General features: G+C 43.7%; 1 protein-coding gene across 2 annotated transcripts in view; it reads left to right on the top strand.

Moving 5' to 3' along the window:
• Positions 1-18,336, top strand: part of RASGRF1 (Ras protein specific guanine nucleotide releasing factor 1) — a 109,005-nt gene that overhangs the window by 63,562 nt on the left and 27,107 nt on the right. The window contains exons 8-16 of one of the 2 annotated variants that reach the window (XM_069766478.1): positions 3,207-3,316; positions 3,422-3,540; positions 4,757-4,917; positions 8,021-8,078; positions 8,263-8,399; positions 10,027-10,109; positions 13,682-13,930; positions 14,774-14,895; positions 17,539-17,661. In XM_069766478.1, the coding sequence (XP_069622579.1) occupies positions 3,207-3,316; positions 3,422-3,540; positions 4,757-4,917; positions 8,021-8,078; positions 8,263-8,399; positions 10,027-10,109; positions 13,682-13,930; positions 14,774-14,895; positions 17,539-17,661 (1,162 nt within the window). Of the gene's footprint in view, positions 1-3,206; positions 3,317-3,421; positions 3,541-4,756; positions 4,918-8,020; positions 8,079-8,262; positions 8,400-10,026; positions 10,110-13,681; positions 13,931-14,518; positions 14,896-17,538; positions 17,662-18,336 lie in introns of both variants that reach the window. The other variant, XM_069766477.1, reaches the window with a different exon arrangement.

Genomic DNA, 18,336 nt, shown 5'->3' with positions numbered 1-18,336 from the left:
TCGTTGGAGTTTTCGCATCGGGGCCCATAAGTTTCAAGTTACGCCACTGTCCCTCTGTATGTTGTGCAGTAAACTCTCAGATTTGTTTGCTACTCGCCGATTTCTTGGCACTGCAACTTTACAAAAACTCATCTGCAAAACCACGTCATTGGATGTGAATTTTGCACCTTCTGCACTTTGGCACCACAGGGGTACGCGTGAACTTACTCTGACAGGAGCCTAAAGGTACCGTCACACATAACGATTTCTTTAACGATATAGTTGCTTTTTGTGACGTAGCAACGATATCGCTAACGAAATCATTATGTGTGACAGCGACCAACAATGAGGCCCCTGCTGTTGGCCGCTTGGAATGATCAGGACCTTTTTTTGGTCGCTGATCACCCGCTATCATCGCTGAATCGGCGTGTGTGACGCCGATCCATCGATGTGTTCACTGGTAACCAGGTTAAATATCGGGTTACTAAGAGCGGGGCCTCGATTAGTAACCCGATATTTACCCTGGTTACAATTTTAAAAGTAAAAAAAAAAAACAGTGCATACTCACATTCCGGTGTCTGTCACGTCCCTCGCCTTCAGCTTCCCGCACTGACTGTGAGCGCCGGCCGTAAAGCACAGCGGTGACGTCACCGCTGTGCTCTGCTTTACGGCCGGCCGGCGCTGACACATTTACAATGGTAACCAGGGTAAACATCGGGTTACTAAGCGCGGCCCTGCGCTTAGTAACCCGATGTCTACCCTGGTTACCCGGGGACTTCGGCATCGTTGGTCGCTGGAGAGCTGTCTCTCGTTTAGTAGTTTACTACTTATGGGGGCATTGCAAAATACATTCAATTGTATGGTAGACAGTTTTACTGGCACATATGGAGTTTTAGCGTTAGCCACAAAAAATAGCATTACATTCCCTGACATGTAATGTGGGATTATGAATATTACATCACAAATGTATTAACAGTTCATTTAGTGCACAAATATTAGAAATGCAGTTATTTCCAGTGTCTCTGAACTGTTGGGTGCAGGAGTATGGGCTGAATGTGAGTTTCCATGTCAGTGATTGATCTCCTAGATCCGGTAGCTATTATGTGGCTGCTTTACAGCAACTTATATATAATTCCACCAGCAAATCTTGCTATTAATAATTGCTTTTTTATTTCACACCCTAGAATCAATGATCTGATAGCATTTATGTCTCACCATTTCTAGAAATAATATTTTCATGGATTTGCTGCATTTTGTGTATCTGCTAATTATTGTAGATGCAGTGAGATAATACATTGCTCAAAAAAGTAAAGGGAACACTAAAATACCACATCCTAGATATCTCTGAATGAAAAATTCCAGTTGCAAATTTTTATTCGTTGCATAGTGGAACATGTTCAGAACAATAAAACATAACAATTATCAATGTAAATCAAAATTAATATCCCATGGAGGTCTGGATTTGGAATGATACTCAGAATTAAAGTGGAAAATCAAATTACAGCTGATCCAACTTCAGTGGAAATGCCTCATGACAAGGAAAAGATGCTCAGTATTGTGTGTGGCCTCAACATGCCTGTATGACCTACCTACTGTACAACGCCTGGGCATGCTCCTGATGAGGCGGCGGATGGTCTCCTGAGGGATCTCTTCCCAGACCTGGACTAAAGCATCCGCCAACTCCTGGACAGTCTGTGGTGCAACGTGACGTTGGTGGATGGTGCGAGACATGATGTCCCAGATGTGTTCAATCGGATTCAGGTCTGGGGAATGGGCTGGCCAGTCCATAGATTAAATGCCTTCATCTTGCAGGAACTGCTGACACACTCCAGCCACATGAGGTCTGGCATTGTCCTGCATTAGGAGGAATCCAGGGCCAACCGCATCAGCATATGGTCTCCCAAGGGGTCTGAGGATCTCATCTCAGTACCTAATAGCAGTTAGGCTACCTCTGGCGAGCACATGGAGGGCTGTGCGGCCCTCCAAAAAAATGCCACCCCACACCATTACTTACCCACTGCCAAACCGGTCATGCTGAAGGATGTTGCAGGCAGCAGATCCCTCTCCACGGCGTCTCCAGACTCTGTCACATGTGCTCAGCTTGCCAGTGGTGAATTTGCCAATCCTGGTGTTCTGTGGCAAATTCCAAGCGTCCTGCACGGTGTTGGGCTGTGAGCACAACCCCCATCTGTGGACGTCGGGCACTCAGACCATCCTCATGGAGTCGGTTTCTAACTGTTTGTGCAGATACATGCACATTTGTGGCCTGCTGGAGGTCATTTTGCAGGGCCCTGGCAGTGCTCCTCCTGTTCTTCCTTGCACAAAGGTGGAGGTAGCAGTCCTGCTTCTGGGTTGTTGCCCTCTTATGACCCCCTCCACGTCTCCTGGTGTACTGGCCTGTCTCCTAGTAGCGCCCCCAGCCTCTGGACACTACACTGACAGACACAGTAAACCTTGCCAGCTCGCATTGATGTGGCATCCTGGGTGAGCTGCACTACCTGAGCCACTTGTGTGGGTTGTAGAGTCCGTTTCATGCTACCATGAGTGTGAAAGCACAACTAACATTCAAAAGTGACCAAAACATCAGCCAGAAAGCATTGGTACTGAGATGTGGTCTGTGGCCCCACCTGCAGAATCACTCCTTTATTGAGGGTGTCTTGATAATTGCCAATAATTTCCATCTGTTGTCTATTCCATTTGCACAACAGCATGTGAAATTGATTGTCAATCAGTGTTGCTTCCTATGTGGATAGTTTGATTTCACATAAGTTTGATTTGCTTGGAGTTATATTCTCTTGTTTAAGTGTTCCCTTTATTATTTTTTGAGCAGTGTAGAAGGCTATTGTAAGATTGACATCTGGTGGCCAGATAACAAAATTACATCTATTCCACCTCTACTATTTTGCAATTTCCAACGTTAAATTTTAATATCTGATGTCCGTTTTTTTTTCTGAATTTCTATATAATAAAATATAATTTAACAGTTCATCATTGCCTACTGATAGCCTAATCATTCATTGTTGGGATACTAATAGGTCTTCATTATATTTATGTATACAACAATGCACAGTATGGATGTGTCACCAGCATTTCATAGCAGTAGATGAAGCATATTGTAAGGAATAATTACAGCATTTAAATGAAAGTTTCCCTTTAAGTGGTGGAAAGCTTAAAGATGTAGCTTAAATAGAAATGCATTAATTGTCTAATTATTTTCTTCTCTGCAGATCCCTCGTTACATCCTCACATTACATGAATTGCTGGCTCATACACCACATGAGCATGTGGAGCGAAACAGTCTAGAGTACGCCAAGTCCAAACTAGAGGAGCTGTCAAGGTGCGGCCTGTCTCCTAATACTATAATTCCGCTGTGTAGACATGTGTCATACATATAAAATCAAAGCAACCGCCCGCTACAGATACCTATGCGTCTCTTCTCCAGGATAATGCACGATGAAGTCAGTGAAACAGAAAATATCCGGAAGAATTTGGCCATTGAGAGGATGATTGTTGAGGGCTGTGAAATATTGCTGGACACCAGTCAGACCTTTGTACGTCAAGGTATTAGATATGGGTCACCGGCCGTTCTCCATGGCTTACTGCTATGTTGATTATTGGGTTTTCGATTCGTTGAGATGTCACCGCTCAGTGATGTTAATTAGGATATTTCCATGACCAGGTATGAAAATTTTTTTTTCATAGTAAGATCTTAGTTTGGAGTAAAGTTGGTACTGATGAGGGACCTCTAGAGCCAGTCTGAACTTCAGTCTGCAATGTGGAGGAGAGTTGTGCTGTATTGAAAAAAAACAACTAATAATGATGTAAAACCACAATGCAACTATATTGATATAGATGGCAGAAGATAAAATCTGTTAGGCAGGATTGTGCACATGAGCTTGAGGTGAATTCCACACCTAGATTAGTTGATGATAACTCAGTGATGAGGCTAGTCATTGGCATGCAGGAGAGTGAGGGAGGAGTCTGCAGCACTGAGGAGAAGCAAGTGCTGCTGGGAATTGTAGTTTTAGCAATGTAAGGATAGGACCACCCATTCAGCTATGTGAAGCTGAATGCACTAAGGGACAGATAGAGATGAAAAAGGGGCACAAGAGAGAAATGTTATGTTGGGCTTACTCTGTATGTAAACAATAAGCATGCATTTACTGTGCTTGATGAAAAATAATGAGATTTTGGAAGCAACCCTTTAAAGCAGATCTTTCACCAGGCTTCCCAATGCAAACTATACATTAATAAATGCATCTTTTAGACCTGATGAGGACGGTGTATTCACTTTAAAAATACAAGTCAGAAAGGCTGCCTAGTCCTGATATTAAAATGAGTATTTTTTTGAGTCCAGCAGCAGAATGAGACAGGTCATGAGTCTAAGTATACTCAGTCTCCGCTACCCCACAAGCTGTAGCTTGTATGAATTCCGAGCACCAACAGCAGCAGGGAGGAGGGACACTGAGGAGCTCTCAGCTGTCAATTAGGAGATTGATGTAAACTTACATAAAAAATGATGCAACATGAGTTCTCAATGTAAATATAGTATCCTTATCGGGTCTAACTAATCTATTCAATAATGTATAGATTTTACATACTGAAGTTTGATGGCAGAACAGGGCAACAACCTCATAAGTTGTAATCATATTATATTTTATAACATATATTCTATAGTGACTTTTTTTCCTACTAGAAACATCTGAGTTGTTAGGCCAGAGTTTCCGAAGTGTTTAAGATGGCATTGGGAAAATAATAGGTCGTCTTACAACTGTAGGTTGCCTGATACAAGTGCCAATGTCAGAGAAAAGTAGGATGACACGAGGGCGGCTTGGATCCTTATCTCTGCGGAAAGAAGGCGAGCGCCAGTGTTTCCTGTTCTCCAAACATCTTCTAATATGTACACGGAGCTCGGGGGGGAAGCTGCACCTCACGAAGGTAAGCACCCAACACAGCTATAGCCCGCATGTTTGGCTTTTGGCGTTATAAGTTACGTGGTTTTCGTTTGCTTGAAACATAGATTCACCTTTCAACCCCATTTTACAATTAGAACAAGATACTACAGTACATAGAAATGAGAAACATTTGCTTTATTTACCATGTGCGGGATTGCATGGGGACCTGGGAAATGAATGGTGTTTCCTCGACTGCATAGAGTCTCAGTGATTGTTCAATGTCCTGGTGATTGTGCAGTGTCCCAGTGATTGTGCAGTGTCCCGGTGATTGTGCAGTGTCCCTGTGATTGTGCTGTGTCCCGATGATTGTACAATCACTGAGACACTGCACAATGTCCCGGTGATTGTGCACTGTCCCAGTGATTGTGCTGTGTCCCGGTGATTGTGCAGTGTCCCTGTGATTGTGCAGTGTCCCTGTGATTGTGCAGTGTCTCGGTGATTGTGCAGTGTCTCAGTGATTGTACAATGTCCCGGTGATTGTGCACTGTCCCAGTGATTGTGCTGTGTCCCGGTGATTGTGCAGTGTCCCAGTGATTGTACCATGTCCCGGTGATTGTGCAGTGTCTTGGAGATTGTGCTGTGTCCCGGTGATTGTGCAGTGTCCCGGTGATTGTGCAGTGTCCCAGTGATTGTGCAGTGTCCCGGTGATTGTGCAGTGTCCCTGTGATTGTGCAGTGTCCCAGTGATTGTACAATGTCCCGGTGATTGTGCAGTGTCTTGGAGATTGTGCTGTGTCCCGGCGATTGTGCAGTGTCCCGGTGATTGTGCAGTGTCCCGGTGATTGTGCAGTGTCCCTGTGATTGTGCAGTGTCCCAGTGATTGTACAATGTCCCGGTGATTGTGCAGTGTCCCGGTGATTGTGCAGTGTCCCTGTGATTGTGCAGTGTCCCGGTGATTGTACAATGTCCCGGTGATTTTGCAGTGTCTTGGAGATTGTGCTGTGTCCCGGCGATTGTGCAGTTTCCCGGTGATTGTGCAGTGTCCCGGTGATTGTGCAGTGTCCCGGTGATTGTGCAGTGTCCCGGTGATTGTGCAGTGTCCCTGTGATTGTGCAGTGTCTCAGTGATTGTACAGTGTCCTGGTGATTGTGCAGTGTCCTGTGATTGTGCAGTGTCCTAGTGATTGTACAATGTCCAGGTGATTGCGCAGTGTCTTGGAGATTGTGCTGTGTCCCGGCGATTGTGCAGTGTCCCGGCGATTGTGCAGTGTCCCGGTGATTGTTCAGTCTCCCGGTGATTGTGCAGTGTCCCGGTGATTGTGCAGTGTCCCGGTGATTGTGCAGTGTCCCGGTGATTGTGCAGTGTCCCAGTGATTGTGCAGTGTCGCAGTGATTGTACAGTGTCCTGGTGATTGTGCAGTGTCCTGTGATTGTGCAGTGTCCCAGTGATTGTGCAGTGTCCCGGTGATTGTGCAGTGTCCCTGTGATTTTGCAGTGTCTCAGTGATTGTACAGTGTCCTGGTGATTGTGCAGTGTCCTGTGATTGTGCAGTGTCCCAGTGATTGTACAATGTCCCGGTGATTGTGCAGTGTCCTGTGATTGTGCAGTGTCCCAGTGATTGTACAATGTCACGGTGATTGTGCAGTGTCTTGGAGATTGTGCTGTGTCCTGGCGATTGTGCAGTGTCCCGGTGATTGTTCAGTCTCCCGGTGATTGTGCAGTGTCCTGGTGATTGTGCAGTGTCCCGGTGATTGTGCAGTGTCCCGGTGATTGTGCAGTGTCCCAGTGATTGTGCAGTGTCGCAGTGATTGTACAGTGTCCTGGTGATTGTGCAGTGTCCTGTGATTGTGCAGTGTCCCAGTGATTGTGCAGTGTCCCGGTGATTGTGCAGTGTCCCAGTGATTGTGCAGTGTCCCGGTGATTGTGCAGTGTCCCTGTGATTTTGCAGTGTCTCAGTGATTGTACAGTGTCCTGGTGATTGTGCAGTGTCCTGTGATTGTGCAGTGTCCCAGTGATTGTACAATGTCCCGGTGATTGTGCAGTGTCCTGTGATTGTGCAGTGTCCCAGTGATTGTACAATGTCACGGTGATTGTGCAGTGTCTTGGAGATTGTGCTGTGTCCTGGCGATTGTGCAGTGTCCCGGTGATTGTGCAGTCTCCTGGTGATTGTGCAGTGTCCTGGTGATTGTACAGTGTCCTGGTGATTGCAGTTTTGCAGTGGTTGTGCAGTATTCCGGTGATTGCACAGTGTGTCCCGGTGATTGTGCAGTGTCCCAGTGATTGTGCAGTGCCCCAGTGATTGAGCAGTGCCCCGGTGATAATATAGTGTATTATTGATTGCTTGCTGCCTTGATTTGAATGGTTTTTGGATATTGTATGGAATTAGTGATCACTTGGTGTTTTGGTGATTAATGATCTATTTATGATTGTTCGGTGCACCAGAGATTGCATTGTGTCCCAGTGATTATAAGGAAAATTATTGATTGCTTAGTGTCTTAAGTGACTGCATGGCTTTCCAAGAATCCAGGGAATTTGCTTCTGAACCTGCGTGGTGTTGAAGTGATTGCATGCATGTACTTGAAATTGCATGGTGTCCCACTGAATACTGTGTCTCCCAATAATTGTGTGTTGTCCCATTGATTGCACGGTTACCCAATGATTGCACGGTGTCCCGGTGGGTACATCATCTTTCAGTTGCTTGATGTCCCAATGGCTGCATTAATGTGTTCAGACAGAAGCGTCAGAGCTGATGATGGACGTGTTTTGACTGCGTTAAGCAATGTACATATTACCGTGTCCCCGAGTCAGTGCTGGGTCTCCGCTCATAGAACGTCCAGTCCCACGGCTCCTTTCACATCCTAACAATCACTTTGCTGATGCCACCACTACTTTAGTGAAACGATTAAAAGCTTTACAGTTGTTATGTCAGCGTCTGGCCAGCTGGCACAGCTCCGTGGCACAATGCCTGTGTGATTTCTGTCGCTATGATTTTCTCCGGTTGTGTTTGGTTGGTCAGTGCTGGAGTTGCTGGTTGGGATCCCTGTGTATCTGAGTTGTGTCTGGTTGTCACGTTGAGAACATATTTACCGAATGTGTCTGAACCCCAGAAATGTCTTTTGATCACTATTCTTCTCTGCATCTCTCCTAGAATGGGGTGATTTCTCTGATGGACTGCACCTTACTGGAAGACCAGGATGACGATGACAGTTAGTACAGAAATCCAATTGCCAGTTAACCTTTATTTTTTCTAATTCATCCCCATGACACCTAATTTACTTAGCATTAAACCAAAAAGATGCTGTCCCCTAAATCATCTTTTTACTGTGCTCTATGGCATTGCATGCAGGCTCCATGCATACTTACCATTTTGTCCACTGTCTCCTGTTGCAGACAGACCTCCCACACAGGATGGGGATCACTTGGACTTTAAGATCTCAGTGGAACCCAAAGATTCTGCACCATTTGTTGTCATTCTGCTGGCATCTTCCAGGCAGGAGAAAGCAGCATGGACCAGTGACATCAGCCAGGTCACCACTGTCATCACTGTGTCATCTCCTAGCCACCTTTAGTGACATGATGTCTTTATATCTTCATGGTATCATCACCACTTCCATTTATTCTTCCCATTACTATTAGTCGATTTATCCAGTCTTGTGGACCCTGGCGCTGTGTTTCTTCTTCACTCGACCAGTCTATGAATGGTTCTAGGTGTGGTATGTTTTGACATTATACAATACATATAAATCTTTCCAATCTTCAGCTGCCCATACTTATAATAAGTGTATAGGCAGAGCCCACTGATTCTGCCCAGATTGGCTGACAATCCAACCCACCTCAGCCTAGTTGTCAGATGTACAGTAAGTGGGGGTGAGGATTGGACAGTTGTACAGTAAGTGGGGGTGAGGATTGGACAGTTGTACAGTAAGTGGGGGTGAGGATTGGACAGTTATACAGTAAGTGGGGGTGAGGATTGGACAGTTGGATTTTAGCTGCCTGTTCCTTCTAATAAGCCGAGTCCAGTGTATGCGTATATGGAGGTTGGACGAGGGAGCGGTCAGCAGGAAGAGCGTTTCACCAAGTTATCTAACGTGTATGGCCAAACGTAGTCACATTGGCAAGTTTTAAAGTTTTAGGGCCATTGGCCCAATTCTTTATTGCAGTTACTCCTTTTGTGTCTAGGATTTTTGTTGCTTTTTTTGCCTGTAGTTAATTTACGGCTTATTCTTCTTTTAATCTGTGCTTTATGTAAAGTCTATTTTATGGTTATTTGCCTGTTGTTGTTTTTTTTTACGTTTGCCATTTGGGTCAAGGTTTGGAGTTTCCAGATATTTTCAGCTGATACATCAACAGCAACTTTTTAAAAAGTTGAAAAACTCTTCCGAATGCACTCTTGTTTACTCTGGAGTTATTTTAAGTGACTCGATGCCCTTAAAAAGTGACAAAAAAAGGTTAAAAGCAAAAATAAAGAGCAGCTTTTCTTATTTTGCACAAAATTCAATACCAGAATACAAAAAAGAAAAGTAACTTAAAAAAAATGATAAATCGGGCCCTAAAGGTATTGCATTCTCTAGAAGCATGAGTCTTTTATAAACTTCAACTCAATTACATGACTATTAGAAAGTGCAAGAATAAAGGGGCAATCGCTTTTTGTTAGAAGGCTGTGTCATATTTTGTATTGGTGCTTCTCTTGGCTGTAACATCTTGCCCAGCTGCAAGTGTTCATTGTTCCTGCAGCACCTCCGCAGGGGAAATGATGCATTGCACAGTTGAAATCAATGAACTGTCCATGAAATGTAAAGGCTTGGTTGGTCCTCCAGAAGGACAGACTCTCTTTGTAGCTGATTGTGGAGGGTCCTGAACAGTGAATATGCTTTTGTTAACCATGAATTATTTAATTGTGTATTTGGACATTTTTTTTCCAAACTATTCTGGTTTGATAGTATAGAGATAGAAAATCCCATGCCTTGTTTGTAGGTACTATGTGAAAGAAACCGCCAGTGCTGAGTATATTTGGTGACAGACTGGCATTGGGTTGTTCTCCATTTGTCTTTGTGACGACCACAGTCTTTTCTGTACCCCATTATTCCCTTCCATGTTGTTCCATTCTGTGTCAGTCGCTCTCTACCTACATCTGACCGTGAGTCTGCTCTCTAGTGTGTGGATAACATTCGCTGTAATGGACTGATGATGAACGCCTTTGAGGAGAATTCCAAGGTCTCTGTACCCCAGATGATCAAGTGAGTGAATATAGAAGAAATACTAACCTATACTTAAATTACATTATTTCGAGTTATTTTACTGTAAAGCTTTTAACTATAAGGGCTCGCTCACACTGGCGTATTATATGGAGGAGTGCAATGCGAGAAACGCAGAGCATTGCACTCTGACCAACCTTATACAATGAGTCAGCACTCATCTGTGAGTTTTTGCTCAGCTCAGGACTGAGGAAAAAAATCACAGCATGCTGCGATTATCTGCGAGAATCAGGATTAGACTCTCCAGTGCAAGTCAATGGGTGCGGGAAAATAATCGGATCGCACACGGACGAATGCGTATGACGCACGATTTTTACGCACGCATCAGAAAGAAAACTTGACATTTCATCAGCCAAGTACAGTAAATTCACAGCCCGAACCGTCAGAATAGATAGAATAAATATAAAGATAATACATAGAGAGAATAGATATCCTGGACATATATAATTTCACAAGCTCCCTACATATTATTAATCTTGCTTCCTTTAGTGCCTTTCATGTGGCACTAAAGGGTTTTGAGCCTAGTTTTAACCTAATAAATAAGTAATTTAGTAAGCGACGTGGAGTCCCCTTTATTTTTGATAACCGTCAAAGGTATAACAGATAGCTGTGAGCTGATATTGTTAGGCTGGGAAGGTCCCTGGTTATTGGCCCCTTCTTAGCCTAAAAATGCCAACCTTCAGCCACCTTAAAATTGTCGCATCACATTAGATGTGCCAATACTGGGTCTTTGCTCGGCTCTTCTCAATTGCCCTGGTGCGGTGGCAATCGGGCTAATGGTAGTTGGAGTTGATGACAGCTGTGATTTGTCATAAATCACAGCTGGCATCAAGCTCTGGGGTTAGTAATGGATAGGTGTCTCTCAGACACCCCCATTACTAACCTGGTAATAAAAAATAAAAACACACAGAAAAAAATCCAGCAAATGCAAAAAAAAAAAACAGCCGAAAAGCCGCAGCCAGCTCACCAACCAGACCACCAGATGCAGAGCACGAGAGTTCGTCCTGACCGGAACGCCAAGCTGTAGCAATGAAAAAATGTGTAGATACTCCAGCTCCGATAAAAGGTGAAAGTCTTTATTGATCCAAAAATAAAAAGGATAATCCAATACACAAAGTGGACATGTAGATGAAAGCGAATATCACTGCAACGCGTTTCGATCCATAAGGATCTTACTCATGCCTTAAGGAGCTGGAGAATCTACACATTTTTTCATTGACACAGAAAAAAATACTTTATTTGAATAAAGCCCCCCACATTATCCCTTTTTCATCAATTTATTTGTAAAAATGTTGCCATGAAGCTCCGATGTAGTCCTCGTCCCTCGACTCTGGCGACTGTGAATAGCAGTAATCTGACCGCTACTCACAGGTGCTGGATAGTGACTACAATCCTCATCAGAGCCACCGGGTCTCGCTGCGCTCAGCAAGACCCGGCAATGATGATAAGGATTGTCATCAGTACCCGGCGCCTGTGACTAGCAGAAACTTTACTGCTATTCACTGTCGCCAGAGCCAGAGTCGAGGAACGTGGACTACATCAGAGCTTTGTGGCAACATTTATGACAAACTACAGCTGTCATCAACGCCAACTATCATTACACCGTTCTCCACTGCACCAGGTCAATCGGGAAGAGCCAGCAAAAATCTAATGTGGCTGCAGACTGGTATTTTTAAGCTGGTAATGGCCAAATACCTAGGGAGCCTCCCAGACTGATAACATAAGCCCACAGCTGTCTGCTTTACCTTTGCTGGTTATCAAAAAATAGGGAGGACCCCACATGTTTTTTTATAATTATTTAATAGGTTAAAACTTGGCTAAACACCCGTTAGTGCCACGTGAAAGGCACTAATGCATGACAGTTTAATAATGTAGGGGGCTTGTGAAATTATATATCTACATGACATCTTTCTATTCATTATCTATCTATTATATATTATTATTACAAGATTGCTTTATTAGGTTTGTAAACTAACTTTAAATTACATCGAGAATTACAGTAGTAAAAGATGATGTTAATAATGCATTGCACACAGATTGCATATACGGATGTCATATGGATGCTAGGTGAGGGAAAAATCGCACAGTCGCATAGCGCTCGCATGACATAAGTTGAACCATATGGATTCCACTCGTCTAGCTTTTCAGGAGCAACATCAGAGCTATTTTTTATACACTAATGTGAGCGAGCCTTATGTGGACTAAAAATGACCCAGGTAACATTGCATATATTTATTAATTGCATGTTAAAGGGGTTGTCTCCTCTTAATATACTGGCAAAATTGCAAAGTGCTTTTAAAAAAAAGCAAATTTGCAAATTATCTCTTATTAAAATCATCTCCATTCTGAAGAAAGGAAGCATTTGTCATTCTTTTGTATACTGCTTATTGCCTAGGTTATCGGCCACTGCTGCATTTTATCAGAGGTGGCCAATTTCATAGGTAAGAAATATGGACATGCATGCTCTATGCTTTAAAACTTGCAGGCGCTGTCCTGAAGCTGTCAAGATCTGGCCAGTTTCCGAGCCCCTTATACTTCAGAGGCAAAGCTGCCACTTGTGGCCTCAGAGGGCGCACAGTTCAGGCCAGCAATGTGATCATGCTGCTGCTCTAATCTTCAGGAGCAAGCAGAAAGCCGAGAGGCAGAGGAGCGGTGTTTGTTAATTTAATAAAGATGATGATACAACCCCTTTAAGCAACTTCCAATGCATTAAAGGGGTTGTCCAAACTGATGCTGTTGGTCTGTCTGCAGAACCTCATAATCAACATTGATCACTGGCAGAATCTGCAGCCAGCCATACATTTCTCCTGTAGCTCCTATGCAGGTGTAATCTAATATTACATAACGTTCCTCTATTTGCAGTCTTCCCTCTCAAAGTGGTATCTCCTATCTCAGTTTTGCAGAAGCAGGAAGTTTCACACAGAGGTCAAAATAGTGACAGTGGAGAGCCAACTACAGACTGCTTGTTTTGTTTGTTTGTTTTAAAGGAAATCTTTTAGCAGGATTTTGCTATGCAATCTGTTGAAACACTCAATTCAGCGATGTGTCACTTATCAGTCTGTGTGCTGTTATTTACTTATTATGAAGCAATAATCACCAAGATATTATCAGTGCCCTGACTACAGAAAGCGTGTGAGATGTAGTTTGACCACACCCCCTCCTCTGATTAGCTGCTCACTGTCTATAGACAATGTACACAGAAAGCTGTGGTGGGGGTGGGATTCGGTCTCTGAGCTCTGCTACATGTTACATCTAAGATCTCCGATTGTATCAGAACTGCGGCACTCAGTAAACTAAGTGATACACCGTTGGATTCAGGGTCTCTTTGCCTATATTATGCTGCTCTCAGATGAGATAGCAAAAACCTGCTGACAGATTCCCTTTAAGGGACAGTGCTTTTATCACTGAATCAGAAAGGAATGTTTTTATTTTCCTAATAATATAAATTTAAGAGACGTTTTATTTTGAATCTCCTTTTAATTTTTTTAGCATATTTTATCATATAAATTAAGACTTTTTTCCTGATGTAACACTCTGAAAACATGTTCCCTTAGGTCAGACAGCAGCCTGTATTGTGATGATATCGACATTCGATTCAGTAAAACCATGAACTCATGCAAAGTTCTTCAGATACGCTACGCAAGTGTTGAGCGTTTACTGGAGCGTCTCACGGACCTGCGCTTTTTAAGTATTGATTTCCTCAACACCTTTCTGCACTCTTACCGGGTCTTCACTACTGCAGATATTGTCCTTGATAAGCTCATAGCTATCTATAGGAAACCGGTCAGCGCCATCCCTGCCAGGTGGGTACCTGTCATTGAGACCAAGTTCGAAGAAATACACAAACTGCAGTATGGGAAGGAGTCACAGCTTAGGTGTTTTAGGTATCTGTATGCCTGTGGATATACTGTAGATATGAGGTGAGATGGTAAATTAATCCACTCCGACCAATCAGGCTTCTAGGGATCTCAATACAGTAGGAAAACGGCTCTGAAGCACAAACCGCTGCTATAATGAAATACTGTGTAGACTGACAAAAGTTAGGTGTTACATTTTTGGGGCATATGTGCCTCAAAGAGGTTGGGCTCCTTTTTACCAAAAACCACTTCACACCTATCCATGGGTTGTGTCTGATATTGCAGCACGCTCCATTAAAGTGAATGTACACGAGCTGCAGTACTTTGAACAACCTGTTGAAGTGCTGTTTTGGGAGGAAAGCAGAAAAAATACTAGAAAACAGCGAGAATCAACCAAATATCCCGGTATTAACCATTTTTTTTTATTATTTCTAGATAAACCATTGTGAATTTTCTTCCATTTTCTTGCATGTTCCATTGTGATTAGGGCATCACTATTTATATCATATTTTGTTTGCATTTTCACATCTTTAGATCTTTAGAGCTACTGTTTGCAAGTAATCAGAATAATAAACTTCTGTATGGCGAGCCGCCTAAGTCTCCTAGAGCTACACGCAAGTTCTCATCCCCACCACCCCTCTCCATCACCAAGTCATCATCCCCAAGTCGTAGACGCAAATTATCGCTTAATATTCCCATAATTACTGGTGGAAAAGCATTGGACCTGGCCGCCTTGAGCTGCTCTTCCAATGGATATTCAAGTGCCTGTCCTGCTCCTCCTCCATACAGCAAGACGAGCCTGGACATCAACAAACTCTATGTATCTGGAAGTTTCCCAAGCAAGGTGGGAGAAGGAGAGGAGCCACCCGCTGAGAAAGATGAGGAGCCCGTTGCACCACGCCAAAGTAAAGGTGAATGCTAATCTCTTCTGCCAACTGCAAATTGAAAGAAAAGACCCAGGCATTGAAGGGTCTCATAGATAAAAAGAAATTATTTTATTTTATTCAGACCTCCAGAGTTGTGGCTACATTGTCGCTACCTTCAGCCACCCCAAGGGGGAGCTCTGGAACTTTCTGCGTACTGATTTATTATTGCGATAAATACATATATGTACACAGTTGGGTCCTAAAGTCCTTCCATTGGTGGCCAGAATTGTATAATTTAACCCCAACTTTATGATTGACATACATGTACATCACATGTCGGGTGTGGGTCTATGAAACAGGATTCATAAAGGGAAGTTGCCGGCTGCGATCAGGGCTAGGTAAATTTGCTAATGTTTAACCATTAAAACACCAATTGTAATCTCTGACAGTGGCATTTAAATTGCTGGTTTGTGTAGTCCTCATCAATCTCCAGCCAGCTGAGTGATCATGGCAATTGGCGGTCTTCTAAAGGCCCCCGTTACAACATCTTGGTGCTCAGATGAAGTTCAGCCTGTGTTTGGGCTTTATCTGAGGAAGTAATTTCACTACGTAGCACGATACTGGGTATTACAGTGTGTAGAATATGTGATCAAGTTCAAGATTTTAGGAGGAACTAAAATATAAAAGTATATATGAATTTTTAAAAAAAGTCTTTTAAAAAATATTAGAAAGAAAATGTAACATTTTAAATCATCTGTTCCCAATAATAAATTAAAAAAAAAAAAAAAAAGCATATTTGGTATTATCGTGTCCAATCTGCCAAAATATAAAATTAATTGCCCACTGTGATAAACTCTGTAACGGGAGAAAAAAAATTAAGAGGTCAGAATTGCCATTTTTAAGTCACCAACACTTTCCCTGAACAAAATGCAATAAAAAGCTGTTAAAATGCAGCATGAACCACACAATAGTATCAATTAGAATGGTAGCGGATCACTGGCTTCAGTGCTGATGGGAGCACGGTCAGCACATCATCCCACATTAATGGCCACAGCTGTCCGGTGCGTATGGTCAGCACATCATCCCACATTAATGGCCACAGCTGTCCGGTGCGTATGGTCAGCACATCATCCCACATTAATGGCCACAGCTGTCCGGTGCGTATGGTCAGCACATCATCCCACATTAATGGCCACAGCTGTCCGGTGCGTATGGTCAGCACATCATCCCACATTAATGGCCACAGCTGTCAGATGCATATGGTCAGCACATCATCCCACATTAATGGCCTCAGCTGTCCGGTGCGTATGGTCAGCACATCATCCCACATTAATGGCCTCAGCTGTCAGATGCATATGGTCAGCACATCATCCCACATTAATGGCCACAGCTGTCCGGTGCGTATGGTCAGCACATCATCCCACATTAATGGCCTCAGCTGTCCGGTGCGTATGGTCAGCACATCATCCCACATTAATGGCCACAGCTGTCAGATGTAAATGGTCAGCACATCATCCCACATTAATGGCCTCAGCTGTCCGGTGCGTATGGTCAGCACATCATCCCACATTAATGGCCACAGCTGTCCGGTGCGTATGGTCAGCACATCATCCCACATTAATGGCCACAGCTGTCCGGTGTGTATGGTCAGCACATCATCCCACATTAATGGCCACAGCTGTCCGGTGCGTATGGTCAGCACATCATCCCACATTAATGGCCACAGCTGTCCGGTGCGTATGGTCAGCACATCATCCCACATTAATGGCCTCAGCTGTCCGGTGCGTATGGTCAGCACATCATCCCACATTAATGGCCTCAGCTGTCAGATGCATATGGTCAGCACATCATCCCACATTAATGGCCTCAGCTGTCCGGTGCGTATGGTCAGCACATCATCCCACATTAATGGCCACAGCTGTCCGGTGCGTATGGTCAGCACATCATCCCACATTAATGGCCACAGCTGTCAGATGCATATGGTCAGCACATCATCCCACATTAATGGCCTCAGCTGTCCGGTGCGTATGGTCAGCACATCATCCCACATTAATGGCCACAGCTGTCCGGTGCGTATGGTCAGCACATCATCCCACATTAATGGCCACAGCTGTCAGGTGCGTATGGTCAGCACATCATTCCACATTAATGGACGCAGGTGTCAGGTGCATATGGTCAGCACATCATCCCACATTAATGGCCTCAGCTGTCAGATGCTTATGGTCAGCACATTATCCCACATTAATGGCCTCAGCTGTCAGGTGCGTATGGTCAGCACATCATCCCACATTAATGGCCTCAGCTGTCAGGTGCGTATGGTCAGCACATCATCCCACATTAATGGCCTCAGCTGTCAGGTGCCTATGGTCAGCACATTATCCCACATTAATGGCCACACCTGTCAGGTGCGTATGGTCAGCACATCATCCCACATTAATGGACGCAGCTGTCAGGTGCGTATATTCAACATATCATCATTTCTTATGTTCCACAACCCCCTAGAAAAGGTTTGCCACACTATTTGAGGCTCTGGTGAATCCACACGACTCGCACATATGTTACACTCTTTTTTTTCTGCCATTTGTCCTACTAAGAGGTACATCTGTTGTTGTGGACAGTATGTCTTGACTTTTAGTTTAATCTATAATGATAACATACTGTTACTGTTCATGTCACTTTCTCATCCAGACTTGGAAGCGTGTCGAGCAGACTCAGACACTGAACAGACACAGAGCGATGAGGGAGAGACCGATACATCACCAACCCGCTCGCCAACCACGCCAGTCTTGCAACGTGGCCGTAACTCTGCAGGTGAGTAAATCTTAAAGAAAGCCTATCCGCACAACAGATATATTCTGTATACTGAAGACATGGATTCTATACAAATTACAATTCTGGGGCATCTTTCCTTGGATTTCTGCATGGTGCAATTCCTGCAAGACCTCTCCTGTAAATACACTTCTCAACATAGATAAAGTTGCGGAAATGGGAAATCACAAACTGGATAGACATGTTAATGATATGCAAATGGTCAAAAAATGAAAACAAAATATGTAAAACATCACAATTTATTTAGTATCAACTATGAGAACCGCACACAGACACACACATACTTACACAGATTGGCTACTATAAATTAGGTTATTAATGGCTGTCTGAGGAATCTTCTGCCACACTGAATGCACTTCATCAAGATCCACTGCTGGCAGCTCACTTTTGTATTTGCTGTTCAATGACGTCCCATATGTTCCTAATGGAGACAAGTCCAAAGACGCTGCAGGCCAATGCAGCACATTTAGTCTTCGCAGACTGCTCACTGTAGCATCAGCAACCTGAGCATCATTTTCATAACACTAACATGTCTATCGATCTTCAGATTCCCAAAAAATCCAAGATTTTTACTTCCTGGTGTTCCCTTATCAAAAACGGGTGTACTTTTTTCATCTTTTACATTTTAAATGCAAAGGTTTGGACACCCTGCATGGT

The sequence above is a fragment of the Ranitomeya imitator genome, chromosome 4, assembly GCF_032444005.1.
Source record: "Ranitomeya imitator isolate aRanImi1 chromosome 4, aRanImi1.pri, whole genome shotgun sequence".
In the NCBI taxonomy this organism is placed as follows: Eukaryota; Metazoa; Chordata; class Amphibia; order Anura; family Dendrobatidae; genus Ranitomeya; species Ranitomeya imitator.
The sequence above is the reverse complement of the archived record's forward strand: the minus strand, read 5'-3'. Positions and strand labels throughout refer to the sequence as shown.